Source organism: Typha angustifolia, chromosome 11 (genome assembly GCF_048772165.1).
Source record: "Typha angustifolia cultivar Huaian chromosome 11, ASM4877216v1, whole genome shotgun sequence".
Taxonomy (NCBI): domain Eukaryota; kingdom Viridiplantae; phylum Streptophyta; class Magnoliopsida; order Poales; family Typhaceae; genus Typha; species Typha angustifolia.
The window spans coordinates 14,591,037-14,607,430 of record NC_133249.1 but is presented as its reverse complement, the minus strand read 5'-3'; the positions used below and the strand labels follow the sequence as shown (position 1 = coordinate 14,607,430).

At 34.5% G+C, this 16,394-nt stretch overlaps 1 protein-coding gene across 20 annotated transcripts in view; it reads right to left on the bottom strand.

Annotated features, from left to right (window-relative positions):
* Positions 1-439: 439 nt before the first annotated feature.
* The window catches only part of LOC140770045 (putative acyl-activating enzyme 19), a 30,791-nt gene continuing 14,836 nt past the window's right edge, over positions 440-16,394 (bottom strand). For 2 of the 20 annotated variants that reach the window (XM_073111002.1, XM_073111024.1), the window contains exons 6-18: positions 15,324-16,063; positions 14,427-14,502; positions 14,272-14,358; positions 11,726-11,769; positions 11,244-11,352; positions 8,811-8,870; positions 7,428-7,512; positions 5,807-5,871; positions 5,083-5,142; positions 4,519-4,563; positions 3,635-3,741; positions 3,252-3,559; positions 2,470-3,119 (exon numbers count right to left, since the gene is read on the bottom strand). In XM_073111002.1, the coding sequence (XP_072967103.1) occupies positions 3,331-3,559; positions 3,635-3,741; positions 4,519-4,563; positions 5,083-5,142; positions 5,807-5,871; positions 7,428-7,512; positions 8,811-8,870; positions 11,244-11,352; positions 11,726-11,769; positions 14,272-14,358; positions 14,427-14,502; positions 15,324-16,063 (1,707 nt within the window). In that variant the 3' untranslated portion in view covers positions 2,470-3,119; positions 3,252-3,330. Of the gene's footprint in view, positions 570-2,469; positions 3,120-3,251; positions 3,560-3,634; positions 3,742-4,518; positions 4,564-4,646; positions 5,143-5,806; positions 5,872-7,427; positions 7,513-8,805; positions 8,871-11,243; positions 11,353-11,725; positions 11,770-14,271; positions 14,359-14,426; positions 14,503-15,323; positions 16,064-16,394 lie in introns of those variants that run through there. The other 18 variants (XM_073111003.1, XM_073111007.1, XM_073111008.1 and 15 more) reach the window with 18 other exon arrangements.

The following is a 16,394-nucleotide window of genomic DNA, read 5'->3' as shown; positions in this document are numbered from 1 at the left end:
GAGCCGTCGGATTACTATTTGGATTTCTAAAACAATAACTTGGGGAACATACAATTAGGACAAAATTAATTCAGTGTGTTTCATGGAACTTCCATTAGTATAACTAAACCTCCTTTTTAGTTCTACTATTTGTAATAATAATAATAATAATATAAAGGCAAATTATAAATTAATAAATTAAAATTACAAAGAGGTTAACTAACGCAGATAAAAGTTTGGAGAGGCACTTTTAGAATTTGATAAAATGAGTAGTAGTAGTAGGGTATAACTTGCAAACTATATAGAGTAGTAACATGTATAGAGTATTACATTAAACCTGCTTTAATTTAATTAGGGCTTTTGGGTCTCCAAACTTATTCAAGATGATCAAAAAGTACACTTGACAATGTAAAGATCGGCAAACTTAAGATATCCAACGACCAAGACGTACCATTTTCGTTGGGCGGATCTTAGATAGGAGCCGAGGATTTTGTTCGAGTTTTATGCGTATAAATGACTTCTGCCTATGATCCCCTACGAGAAATTTGCACGCACTTAACTTGAACCGAAAGCTCACTTCTTAGATAATACTTCACAAAAAATTGAAGAAATTTTGCAGTTAGAATATTGTATTCACGCAGTATTATGCGAACCGAAGATTCAATAACTACAGGGTGTTAAATGAAAACTTTATCAAAATTGAAGAAATTTGCATTTAGAACCCCGTATTTATGCACTATTGTTCAAAGAAAAAATACACTTATCCATAGGGTGTTAAATGAAAACTTCACCACATCTAATGACGTTTACATTTAGTACCCTGTATTATGTAATATTATGTAACTGAAAATTCACGTAAATATAGGGCGCTAAATGAAAACTTCACCAATTTTAAAGATCTTTACAATTAATACCACATATTTCTGTAATATTATTTAATAAAAAATTCACATAAATATAGGGCGTTAAATGAAAAATATACCGACATTAACGATTTCCCATATTTATACACTGGTTCAAAAAGAAAATTCTATAGGGTTTAAATGAAAACTTCACCAAATCGATTGCTATTTAATCTAAAACCCTGTATTCTGAAATATTACTGAAAATTTACATAATATGTGGTGTTAAATGAAAACTTCACTGATTTCAAAGAATTTACATTTAGCACCCTTTATTTCTTCGATATCATTCAAAACAAAATTACAATAATCCATAGGGTGTTAAATAAAACTTTTACCAAATCTAAAGACATTTCATTTACTACCCTGTAATACAATTTTATCTGATAATTCACATAAATATGGGGGGTTAAATGAAAACATTACTAGATCTAAATATATTTATATTTAGGACTCTGTATTTCTGCAATATTATTTAAACTGAAAATTCACGAACTATAGGGTGTTGACTAAATTTAAACAAATTTGCATTTCGATCCCTATACTTCTGCAATATTGTTTGAACTAAAATTAAAATAAATACAGGGTGTTAGATGAAATATACCAAAAAAAAACGAATTTACACTTGGAACGCTATATTTATGTAATATTATTCAAAGCAAAAACACACTTATCCATAGGGTGATAAATAAAAACTGTACTAAAACTAAACAAATTTGCATTTCGCCCCCTACTCTGCAATATTGTTTGAACTGAAATTAAAATAAATACAGGATGTTAAATGAAAAATGTACCAATTATAAACGGATTTACACTTGGCACCCTGTATTTATGTAATATTATTCAAAGCAAAAATACACTTATCTATGGTGTAAAAGAAAAGCACCCTATACTTCTGCAATATTGTTTGAACTGAAATTAAAAATAAATACAGGATCTTTAATGAAAATCTAACAAAAATAAACGAATTTAGAACTGGAACCGTGTATTTACGTAAAATTATTCATAGCGAAAATACACTTATACATAGGGTGTTAAATAAAAACTGTACTAAAATTAAACAAATTTGCATTTCGTACCCTATACTTCTGCAATATCGTTTGAACTAAAATTAAAACAAATGCAGGGTCCTGAAAGAAAAATCCACCGAAAATAAACGAATTTACACTTAGGATCCTATATTTATGTACTATCGTTCATATCAAAAATACACTATCCATAGGGTGTTAATAAAAACTTCACCAAATCTAAAAACAGTTGTATCTAGCACATTCACCAAATTCACACAAATATAGGGTATTAAATGAACTTTACCAAATCCAAATAAACTTACATTTAGCACCTTGTATTCTGCAATATTATTTGAATAAAAAAAAATCAAATGAATATAGGGTATTAAATGAACGCCTTTACCAAATCCAAATAAACTTACATTTAGCACCCTGTATTCTGCAATATTATTTGAATAAAAAAATCACATAAATATAGGGTATTAAATGAACAGCTTCACCAAATCCAAATAAATTTACATTTAGTACCCTGTATTTCTGCAATATCATTTGATTAAAAATTCACATACTATAGGGTGTTAAATGAAACATTAACTAAAAATAAAGAAATTTGTATTTAGCACCCGATACACTTATCCATACGAAAACATCACCGAATCTATAGACATTTACATCTAGCACCCTACATTCTGTAATATTATTTTAACCGAATATTCACAAAAATATAGGGTGAGTACTTTACCAAACTAAAGACATTTACATTTAGTACCCTGTATTTCTGCAATGTTACTTGATAACAAAAATTCACATATGGTGTTAAACAAAAACTTCACTAAAACAGGACATTATTTTCGCCTTTAGGTTTGGTTTCCCTTGCGAGGATCTCGCTCAAAAGAAGTAATTTGAAGCGAAAAGTATATCTGGCTAACATACTGCTATATCATATGGACCTCAGATATTTGATACTGAAACCCACACACTTACATTCTCGACTAAGATGCAATTTGCATAAACTATGCTGTAACCAGATTCACCTAATATGATTCAGCAAGAGATGTAGTAAAGTGGAGTTCCAATCTGTTAAACTTTGTCAGAGTTCCTACTATGCTTACCCGGGATCTATTTTATTATCCATATCAGGCCCACCGGTACTCAGCTCATTTGGAGAGGAACCACAAAGATAGCATGATGTTGCAGCACAATCAAGATGCAGTGTACATAATCGTCTCTGCAGACAACAAAGATGCAACAACCAATCATCACTAGGGGTGAAAAAACCTCCCCTGGCAGATAAGCGGGAGATGTAGTAAAGTTGAGTTTCCAATCTGTTGAACTCTGTCAGAGTTCCTAGTATACTTACTCGGGATCTACTTTATTATCCTTATCCGGCCCAATGATGCTCAGCTCATTTGGAGACGAACCGCGAATATAGCATAATGTTATAGCAGAACCAAGATGCAGTGTACATAATCATCTCTGCAGCCAACAAAGATGCGACCACCAATCATCACCGGGGATGAAAAAACTTCCCCTGGGAGATCCATGATGGCAAACCGTTGCACCATCAGGTTCTCTGGGAAGTCTGTTTGATTATTTTTCTCTTGCTTTGCATCAGCTTTTATCCTAATCACATGGATTCTTCCAGAACTGGTGCAAATGCTAGCAAACCTAAAGAGACAGACCCCTGAATATTGTCTACAGAAGGAAAAAAATATATGAACATGCCTTAACAAAATTTACTACCTCTCACATGATTGTGATGTTGCTGATATTAACTGAATTTGCTCATCAACAAAAGCAGAGGCAGTGATTGGGTCTCCAACCTGGTATTCCCAAAGTAGAGCTCCTTTCTTGCAAAAGACCACATAACCAATCAGATTGTTACCCATCAAAATATCAGTTAGGTCATTAGGTGTGTTAGAAAATTTTAATCTACATATTAGAGACAAGTGTTCTTCCATTCCTTGTTTTGAAGTTCAAGCTGAATTATAGAAGTGTCTCTTCCAGTTAAAAGTTAAAACAGAAGTTCTCTATGCTTATCATATCTAATGTTTATCATAGTTGAGACAAAAATGATACCATGAAAGGAGACCAAGTGTCTCACTGTTCAAGGAAAACACAAATCCTATCAGCCTGACTGACAGCATTTCATTTCAGTGTACAGTTGACTAAAATAACTTACAAGCAGACAATGGCATACAGAAAATACAACCGACTCATAGCATAAAATTTCAGGAAAATACAAAAATTCAAAGTATTTCATAAATAACAGCTATAAAATACAGGGAGCGCTACCCATTAATAATAGGAAAGAGGTGAAAAAAATATATTAAAAACAATCTCCAGAATGACTCGAGGTGGAAGTAGGATCAAGCAACCGTTGCAAAAGGCATCAGGTGGAAAATAATTCTGATCCAGGACTCTGTAGTTTCAAATATTGTTAAAGGAAGAGCAAATGAACAGCAGATTATAGAAGAGTCTGGGTTTTCCTATAGCAAAGTTTTCCAGCACCAATAAAAAAACAATGTAAAGTTCCAATGCTACTACATTGCTAATGATCACAACCCTTCTGAAAAAAAAAATATTAATGAACAATCTCCACTAAACAGATTATGGTCCGAACTTACCATATCAAAAGAAAACACGCTTCCATTTCGGGAACATATCAGTACCTGCATATGAATTACGACAAAAAAGGACTTCAGAAGATGCAAATGATGCTCAAACTGAGTAGTGACAAAGTCATGTACCATCCTCTTGGATTACAGCATACATGCGTAACAATGTCTAATACATGAATTGCCTTTTATGAGATTGTTGGCGTCAGATACAGAACCTTACTAGTAGAGTAAGCAAGCTTTAATTGCACTGCTGGAGCTCATGGGAGCTTAACTTGATAGAAAAGCATCAATCATTGTTCATGACTTCACATCAAATAATCAGCCATAAGAAACAAGAGTACAGCCGGAGTACAAGAACAGAAATTAGTGCAGTTGAAGGTGGAGGACAAAAATTTACTCTGTTTAGGACTATGAACCACCTTTCCTTTTCTAGTTATAAGTATCATAAAAGGGAAAAGCCTAACTGAGCTACAAGGCTCTGTGTTACAATTATTAAATTAATGCAGTTGCAGACAAAGTCCACTTACTTGGGTGTTCATTCTAGCAAGTACCTATTGGAAAGAATAATACCTGATTAGGTAGAACAGAAGATACACAACCTCCAGCAAATATTGGACCGTCAACAGTTGCCTGGTAAAAATAGGCATACACAGGTGAACAAATTATATTATATTAAAAATAATTATAACTGGAACTTCCTATACTAGGTACAGTTAACAACCAGATAAAAGCATATTATACGTATTTATTTGATGAATAGCAAGATGCAGAATTGAAACTTTCCCCTTGAAGAAAAATATGTAAGGGCAATTTTCACATTCTAAGCCGAAAAAAAAAAGAAAAAAAAAAAGATCTCAGCATCGATCACCCCAGAATGAGACCAGATAGGAATAAATATCAAACAGTATACTACCTAAATTGTCTAGAAAGCATATAATCATGATTGTACAGCTATCAGTTATAACCTATAATATTGCACCAAATCACATCCTCATCCACCAAGCCTTTTCCAAATTACACTGGGCTGAGTAGAGCAGAACTCAAAAAGGAATGCTCACAGACAGACAGTTGTTATGCTTCAGTAAGCCTTCTAAATTTAACTGGTGTATCGACCAATCATATCTTTTTGGATGGCTTAGATGGAGATTACACATGAGAAATAGGGGGGACATTAAAACATTACTAGCTAGAAATTTAAATTCGAGAAGATTAGCCAGCCACTAGTGTGAAATCTAATGCAAAGGTCATATATTTACTGGATGAAATCATAGAACATGCACAAATATAGGTGTACCTTCCAGATAACAGCACCTTTTGAATTCAACATGATCACCTGACCATTCACCAAGCAACAAATAACTGCAAAGATAGTCTGATAAGACTAGGTTGCAAAATCTCTTTAAATGCAAGCTGTGTATAATAAATATGAGATGTTCGTCTTTTAAGATATGAATAATCAACAAATATTGGAGAAACTATATTCAATTTATCATGACTTGAAATCTGTTCCACCGGGGCAGATAGAGCAAGCCTCTATTGTAACATGAGGTGAAACCTTCAGTACACCAAAAGTCTACATGTATGTACATGAAAACTTACAAATCACAAATACCCCTTTAACCCATAATATATGTCTATATTGCAACTGCCCCCGAAACGCTTATTTACATTATGCCCCTTTAAGATTTTCGTGTCATTGGCACTACGTGTGCGACAATTTGTCAACATGAGAAATGCTCATCTGTGACACCTAGCATAGCCACCATATTGGCGAAGAGTGAGGGAGAGGTGGGATGAAATAGCGAAAAGACGAGAGAGGAGGGAGTGGTGCCTAATGGAAGAGGGGGGAAGAGACTATGTCAGTTGTGTCCCACGACATGTAGGATTATGCTATAACACAGAAAAGAGTTGTGAGTAAAAAGCAGGGTCGTCTCAGATTTTGCCTGACCTAACTCTATACAAAATGCATAAATTTAGTCTTGGTCGTGTCCTGCCAAGCAGAACCGAATGAATAATACAAAGGTCAATATTCAGATAAGAATAGTTCAGGAGATGTGAACAATGTAATGGGGTATTTTCAAATACAAGAATATCATCATGTTTGCTAAATCTAAATTGTCCAATATAGAGATGTAGTGCCTTGATTTGCAGATCTAACTTCAGGTGGCGGATCCTTCTATTCAAACTTATCTTTTAGCATCTCAAGACACTAGTCTAAACCCATCCAGCAAATCAAGGTACCACATTTAGAAATTGGAGCTATTCGATCTAGCAGGCATGATAAAATTATAGGTTTCTTTGCAAATACCCTCATATTATATATCTAAATTGCGGATAACCCTATTTTAAAGTTAATTCGTATTTGCATTCTTCCTCATGCTTCCTCCTATATTTGAAAAGTAAATGCAAAATGCGGGAGGTAATCTGCAAATACACATATATATAGTGTGTATTCGCCTTAAAAAAATCATAATAATAGAAAACATAAATAACATTATATAAATATAAATATGTGCGCATGAATATGAAGTGGCATGCGATATGATGCGGAAAGGAACTCCTCTCATATGTCAGCATGCTTGGGTTCGAAACATCAACATAATACAAGTAAATCTATGGCATATACTGACCCATGCTTATTTCAAGGACAGTCTACGTGAATGTATGTTCATATTCATATATTACATAATATAGATGTTGACTTATGCATGTGTCTGTCACACCTATGGGCACAGCAATCTACAAACACATTTATATTGGTTTAACGTATTTGACGTTTGTGATCACAATTGTGCACAACAATCTACATCCACGTTTGCTTTGGTTCAATATATTTACTTCTTAGCCAGCTATATATGAACATGCACTCATAATTTCATATGCAATGCAAGTGATTTGGCTAGAGGAGCAATTACTGTTTCTGCTCTGAGAATCCATGGCAAGAGAACCAAAAATCGGTGCTCCTGCCTCGTACAGCCAGATAACACTGAATGGTGAAACCTGCTAAATTTAGTAGAAGTTATAAAAATTTTCCAACAAGCAAATTACACTATGCCCAGACAAAGTTCTACCATGGAAAAATAATGAAATTTAATTTCTACCATGTTGTAACTCTTCATTAATATTTAATATAGGAAAAAAACCAGTGCTTAAATAACAGAAGTGAATTCATATGTCATCAATGGCACTTGGGACCTGACCTATTTTCAGAGAGAATTCTTGCAAGAGATCATGACCTTGGGACTGAAGATTAGCATTACTCTCAGATCTCAATAGACATATAAGTATTTGAGCATTAATCCCAAGTTGGAACCCTGCTAGGACTATCTATTAATTAAAATATAAAAACCTACACCTATTTAAATCAAATTCACCTTGTTGGCCTATTAATATGTCTCAATATGTCGTTTTCTAATAGCTTAAACTCTAAGAGTAATTGGTAAGTCAACACTAAATAAATTAAAACACACTTTATCATCCTCAAAAATCTGAAGATATGCAGTACTCTTGATCTCAACAGACACATAAGGTCATTTCTCCTTTCCCAAAGTCACTTCTCTTTGGTTAAAAACTTAAAATAATTTTGGACTTAAACTATCTACCCAATTTCTTATGACTACAAAACATGTGCATAAAAATAGTTGTATAAAGTATAACAACAATGCATATGTATAGTGATTAGAGAGACATATAAATAAAAATGATATAATAGATAATTAAATGCATAGATACAAAGATAGATCCCTTTGTATTGGCCTGAAGGCAAATAGAAGTAAATCATGATTTTGTCTACACAAGAAAAAAAAAAGGAAAAGAAAATGACAATAAAACTATATCTTTCTTAAAACTCATATTCCATTTACTCGCAATCTTCCATAGAGACAAAAATTGACAATTCTTACAAACAGAAACTTTTCACTTTTCAGTGATGCAATTGCTTATGCTAGGTTGTTCAATAGATGTTACATGTTTATTTAATTAGGCTTAGGTAAATAGGTTTGAAAATTGAAACAACATCTTATCATCCTATGGTATTTGCTATGAGCCTAATACCTCTCGACAATTTTTTGGTCAAGGAAATTTAAAGGACAATTCACCAATAAGTTTCACTGGATATGAAAGATGGAAGAAAAGAATCATGGCAAAATTGTCAAGCCTCTATACAATACAAACTGCAGGAAGGACAGTGATATTAGATCCTACTAAGAAGTGGATTTTCATATGACTAACAAAATACAAATATATACGAGTGAAGCTTTAGATTTCAAATTTCATAGAAGGTACAGTTCTCACATCACCTCTAGAGATATGGCAGTCACACAGCCGCTTGTGGATGCCACATAGAGCCTGTCCTGCAACTACAGGAAAAATTGTAATTATATACAAGAATATAAATCATGTATAAAAAGACCAGAAATATATTCCAATTTTTGACTTCTCAGAACCTCATAAGCTAATTTATGTTACAGGGTTCTCTAAATTACAGTAACAACTCCCATTATGCAACAGAAGGTACCAAAATATTATTTTGATTATTGCTTTACTACACCAAATCACAATGGCGATGAGGATAATGACAACTAGATGACTTCCGTATATTGCAAAGGCTTCTTAATGATTGTCCATGCATCTCCTTGTTCCATTCAAGGATTGTTGTGCCGGCACAATATCGGTATGTGGCACAAGGGGGCCGCATGGCACCAGCAAAAGAGGCAAGATAACAAAGACAGTCCATAAATACATTAGATTACTTACTGTGCCGCCCTCGCCAACAATTGCCCGCCCTCGCCCTCTGCTAATTTAAATTAGATCCGCAAAACAATCCTGTTAATTTGTTGAGCCGTTACCATTTCCCATCGTCTTCTCTGGCCTTCACCTCCGCTTAGGGCACCAATGGGAAGAGAAAGGAAGGCGACAATGACGGCAATCGTCGGCGAGGGCAGCATGGTACTCGATAGTCTCCCTCTCCCTTTCTCATCTTTTTCTCTCCCTCTCTTGCATAGAGTTGGCAGTGGAGCCTCTACCCTTGTAGCACAGACGTTAAGTGTCATGGCACGTGTTGTGCCATAGGCAGGGCTCTCCTATTGTTCGTCGGTGTAGTATGATATTCTTAGCTAAACTACATCTTCCATTATCCCAAATGTCAATTTTTGTTCTCAACTAGAATAATCACACAACTTCGGTCTCATGGATCTTACTATCCACTATCCTCAGTAGGCTATTGTCGTCATTTAGTGAAAATTATATCTCGGTTTCAAGTTTCACTTTTGGTAGTTTAGCTTTTTCTTTAGCTTTTCATGGTAAATGCTAATTATATCAATGACAACTTAAATCACCAAGTTTACTTGCTTGAGCAAACTAACCAGGATGATATGATATTATGATTCTAAAGATGAATAGTTCTTTAAGGCTTTAACCATAATAGTATAGGGCTGCACTCCATGATATTGGTCTCACTTCATAGAAACAAAAACATCATAGAGCAATAAGAGTAACATGTGTCCATCTTTGGATATGTAGCTTGCCCGTCCAGTATAGCTCAATCAAGGTCAAATTTATGTACTAAAATATGGCTCACTAAAATGCATAGCATATTTTCTCAGAATACAGTCTCACACACTGCATATTCATATAGGAAGGTCAAATGATGCCATTCCAATATACAGGCTAGTAACATGAATCATATTTTTATTTTGAGACCAATAAAATACTCAGTGAAATAGTCATCGCCCGTTGTATCCTTTCCAAACTTTCTCTCACAACCATTAATGTCATTGCTTACAATGGATATCAAGCATGACTAGATAAATAATTTGCAACAGAATTGTGGCTGACAAGATCTTGTTGTTCCAAGTAGGTAAGTCATATGCTAGAGGAAAGAGAAAAGACAAGGAAAATCAGAGAAAATGAAATATTAAGCAACTCAACTCAAGTTTGATGGCGGTTATCATTGTAGACTTTAATAATAAAGATGATCATTATGAATATCTCTGGCAAGCTTACTGAAAGTAGGGTGAGAAAAGTTGACCCCGACTAGATAATTTGGCATGGTAACCTAGCTTTTAAATGGGTTTGGGTTTAGCCTAGTCGGGTTTGAATCATAAACGGGTCAACCCGTCTAACCCGATTATTAAACAAGTCGTGTTTATTACCTTAACCCATTTATGACCCAAGCCGCCAACCCGTTTATGACCCGCCAATCCGTTTAGAACAAAATAACTCATCTATGACCTGCCTAACTCGTTTATGACCCAATTAAACCGTTTATAGCATGTAAAAACTCATTTATAACTCAAAAAAACCCATTTATAACCCAAATAAATTATAAAAAATTAAATATATTTTGCCATCGGATGACCCGTTTATAACCCGCGTAACCCATCTAATAAATAATTTCTGTTCATGTTTAGAAATTCTGACCCATCTAATAATGGGTCATATTAGTGTTTAGAAATTCTAACTCATTTCATAAACGAGTCATGTTTGTGTTTGTATTATCATGACCCGACTCAACCTAGACTCGATTATTCCAACCTGATTGCACCCCTAGTTAGAAGTAAGGAATAATTGAATGAAGTAAACAGTGAGCACCAAAAGCCAATTTTAAAACTCAAAATAAGAGCAGGTTCAATAAAGAGCTAATGTAGATCTAATGAGCTAATTAAAATATACAAACCAAGTAAAGCATGATCATAATGAAAGAAAGCTTCTAGGGTCTCCACAAAATATACCATATCAATATAAGGTGAACCATAAATGCTTCCACCACATGAGACTCTGTAAATACAGCAATGATCTTTGTAATTGAAGGCATATAAATGATGATCATGGGATCCGCACCTGTTCATTGTTAAACATGTTAATTATATCATTAATACAACAATTTCAAATAAGATCTTAATTTTCCAACCCAAAAAAAAAATACAAAATGCAAAGCCCATTAGGACGTTAACTTTCATCAAGAACAGTAAAAAACTTGGCCAAGATTGAAAATATATAATATTACCAAGGTCATGTGAAAAGGAATAAAAGCTAAATTATTCAAAATTCAGATCTTGCGTTATTTTTTCATTATTTTCATTATTATGAAGCTGAGGTAAAAGAAAGAGATGGATGGTGCACATAAAAGACCACCCTATTCTATATAATATATACCTACGCTATAAAGCAGAAACATTTTGCTTATTTTTCAGCTGGACAAACCAGACATTACCATATTAAATTCCTTTGCTTGTCCACAACTGGCTGCATTTTAACCTGCAAAAGATCCGAAGATTACTTCAGAATCATAAGTAATAGAAAGAAATCTCTGGCCAAATATTTATGCATGCGAAGAAGAAAATCAAGAGGCCGCATCATAAACATAGAATGCTCAAAAGAAAATATGGTAAACCGAAAAGAAGAATCCAGGGTTTTGCTCATGTATAGATTCCATTTAGCGCATATCTCATATTTTCACTTTTGACCATGGAAATTAATAAAAGTTAATACACTATTGTGCTGAAACCTTTGTAAATGCAAGTATAGCGATAAACATGCAGATGCATGATCTATATTTCCATCTGATATTATCAATAATAAAAACAAGCTAAATAGGCCCTTTATAAACGTGTCAGAAAATTACAAGAACAAGTCTAATTATTGATCACCATGTTACACCTAATATAATCTTAAATCTAGAAGCATTCAAGTGCTCATAATTTTGGACAAATATCTTAAGCATTAAAGAAAAGATCATTCAGAGGAACTGAATATATATGTTCTATCATACGTTGTTGATTATCTAATGTGGGCATCATCTTCAATTTGACCAAAATAAAATTGCTTAAGTCTATTTTTGGTCTAATTGTTGATTTTTAATTTAAATAATCAATTGAATTAGTCAATTGATAGATATGGTAGCCTATATACGGGGGGATGTCCGTATTGAGTTACTTAATCAATTAGGATCCTATTAGGAAATGAATTCCTATTAGAATCTCAATTGATAGTTATAGCAAGCTTATATGTGGGGGATGTCCACATTGATTTATTACCTAAATTGGGTTAATTAATTTAGGTAAGATGATCAATTAGAGTCCTATTAAGAAATAAGTTTCTATTAGAATTAGCTAGAATCAAAGTTGTTAACTTATTTAAGGGTTATTGCATGAGAAAGAAAGACAAGTTGGAATAAGAATTATTTGAAATCTCTCATTTTCTCTCCTACGGTCTTCTTCTCTCTCTCTCTTTCTTTCTCTCCTTTTCTCCTACTTCCTCTCTAAACCTCTCTTCTTTTTTAATCTCTACTTTTTTCGTTGCTTACTGCTGCTGTCCAGAAGATTCCAGTAGTGAAAGAAAATCTTTGGATGCCCGGACGTGAAAAGGAGGACTCGGTTTCAAAATAAAAGCATTACTATTCCATTTATTGGTAAACCTAAACTCTAAAGTTTTTCCTTACACCATATTTTAGGCATTTCTACTATCAACGTACCTATTTGAGAGTTGAGGAAGCTACTGCCTTATTTGAGTGGTTTTCTCTCCTTCCATCTAGTAGTGATCCTTTTAATCAATTAACTTTTTATCAGTTATTGCTTACTATATTTTACTTTAATTATTTGTTTGGATCGATTGTTCTCCAAAACATTGCATTCATACTAGATTTGCATCATTATCATTGGCAGTGTGGGTTCACTTTCAATTGACAGTAGTATGGAGTTTCATTTTGAAGGCCCTTGACTCAATATCTGCTCTCTAACTCAAGAGACTAGAATATAAAAGGAATCAAGTTAAAATGATTCTTGAGATGCCAGATGCCTACCTGGTTAAAAGAGTGGTCCAATACAAACTTATGTATATTCCATACTAAAGTTATTTCCTATAAATAATTATTTTTATGGAAATTTATACTCTGGTTCATAGATTGTCATGCCAACCTGCACAAGGCGTGCCAGTGAAGTGCCTACACGTGGCACCGGGGGTGCCGATGGTACCCTCCCTTTCATCTCCTAGCATCAATTTCCAATAGTGTAGAAGTTATTTGAAGGTGGAGGAGGATGGAGGAAGCTATTTGGGGCAACAGACAAGGGCATCAGAGAGCCATCAGATATAGAATCATGTGTGGCGGAGGAGAGGAGTTTTGGCAGCTAGGAACGCTGAGGAAGAAGAACAAATGAGGTGGATAGGTTTTTTTTTAGTTAGGCATTTGGACCCATTCATAGCGGATCTTTAACTTAAGTTAGATTCAGACCCATTTATAGTGAATTTTTTACTTAAATTGGTCCACGGAATATAAGGAATGTTTTGGAGGCATGCCCTTCTCTTCCCCATAAGAAGATTACCGACGGAGAGGGTTTCTCTTCTTGCAGTGCCCGTGTTATGATGGTTTGACAACAACAATTTGGAAATCCAATAAGCATGCCTCTTCCCTTTCCCTCCCTCCATCTCTCTATATGCCTCTCTACCCAGAGCTTTGATACTTCCTCAGCATTGAAACTATATGTCAGCACGGTGCATAGATATGGGGGGTGCAGCAATACATGTCGTGCTGACCGGCAGTCAGCACATGTCAATGGCAAGGAAATCCTTGCCTGGTCTGTTTTATTATGTAAATAAACCCAAAAAGGTAAAAGCATATTGGGTTAACTGTCAACTGAAAAGGTGTTAAGCAAGAGTTTCAATAAACGACAAACTAGTCCAGCACAATTTCCAGTGAACTTAAAATATCCTTGCACCTCATCAGGCCACATAAACAGTAAACATGGAATGCAACAATAATACCTCTCCACCTGTTTGGAATGTCCAACAGACATTTCCAGTCCTGGAATTGAGGAAGTAAATTTTCCCTCTGTAGCATCCAACCACAACCTAGAGAAGATAATGAGTTGATATTAGTGCAATGCTTGGCATAGCTTCAAGAAGAACAGCTTTGATACCTGATGAAAATCACCAGTTAAAGCAGCTGAGCACTCTATACGACCTTCCAATTTGATCTCCCATCTTACTGTACCACTACATAAATCATACACAAATGAAAGATACTTGCCATTGTACATTGGTCAGTTATGTAATGATACTACATAAGGTAAAAATCAAGAAAGGGTGTCTTGTGTGAATGTGATCCAAGGAAAAGAAATAAAGTGATACCATACTCAAGCTCAATATTTAACAAATCTTTGTATAACCACAATGTTGAAAGATCCATTAGCTTGAGGATATTATTGGATGCATAAAGAGAGAGAACAACAAAGGATGAGCAAAATTGCCAAATTAATGAGTTTAAAGATTTTGATAGAATCAAGGTATCTTGAGATTCTGTTTCAAATGGAAATGAATGTCAAAATGAGGCCATCCAAGCAGATGTAAAACTGAATGTAAAGATAATATTGAAGAGGAAGATTGTTTTAAGGACTCAAGATGTAAACAAGAATTACGGGAAAAAAACAAAAAGAGGATTAAGGGAGAAAATGAAAACTTAAAAGAGGAACAGAGAACAGACAATTATCTAGGCTATGGTCCATTCCTTTTCCAAGACACATTCAATTATGATAAATTACTTGATCCATTTAGTGCAGGGCATAAGAAGAATACATCAATGCCCACTAAATTTGTCATGGAATGGATCCTATTACAATCAGTTGTACACATTACCAGACATCACTACAAGAAAGATAGATAGACCAGAGATAGGAGTAAATATCCACAACTTTGCCTTAAACCTTCATTTAGATTTAGAAAAATAGCTCAGTAAGGCTCCAGAGTTAAACTATGAAAAGCTACCAAGCAAGCATCACTCATGTTACACATATCAACATATACTAAATCCCACTCACCTGGCAGCATCGATGCACAGAAATATGCATGAATGAGATCCAATGAATAGGTTCATCTTGCCATCGATTAGTGCAACCAAAGGTGAAGCATCTACACATGATTTGAGCAAAACTTTCCAAAGCTCTTGCAAGAACCCTTTATGTCCTGGAATTCCTATTGGCAAGTTTACCATATCTGCAAGATTCTGCTTGCTTTCACACCTATACATGAATCGATTGCAGCGACTGACTGAAAACATTTCAGTCAAATCAAAGTTTAGGACCCACTGACCATTATTGCTCAAAATCCTACTATCTGAAGCTGGAGGCAAGCAAGAGTCCACTTCCAAAGATATATCAGAAGGAGAACCAACAGTTTTCTCTAAGCTACTAGTTCCTTTAGTTGCTTTATCTTCCATGGAGAAATCATCAACCCTCTCTTCAGTGTCTACCTGTAATGAACCACCAAGTAAACTAGTACCCTGTAGATTTGTTTCTACTGTCTTAAAGGAGCTCAAGATACTGTTAGGTACGTCCAGTACTTTCCCATAGTCAGGAACATGGATGAAGGGATTCTTATGTGGCATATTTCTGTCAAGTAAAGCATCTAGAAGCTTATATGGAGTGGGATAGATATAAAGCAGTCTCATGTCAATCCCTAATTTATGTGCAGCATGGGCAGCAGTAATTGAGTTACCACCCATGATGAAGAAATCATCATCCTCTGAAAATTCTTCAACCAGTAATGCATCACTAAATGCCTGTATAAAGAAGTAACTTCTCATAAGAAAAAAAAAAGTAGCAAATTCTCCAAAATGTTTAATGGCATGTAGATCAGTAGATGTGCCACAGATATATAGATAAATAAATTCTGACAAATATATAGATAAATGAATTACATATATGGCAGAGTGATAGAAGTCATAGAACAGTTTACTGAGTGGCAGCAAAATTTGAATACTCAAAGAATGAAGGAAACCTTACTAATGACAAGAATTGCAGTTTTGAGTTTGCAAAATATAAGATAAAGAAGGATGAGATTAGAAAAGAACGAGTGATAGTTGAATAAATATAATTTGTAAAGCAAGAACT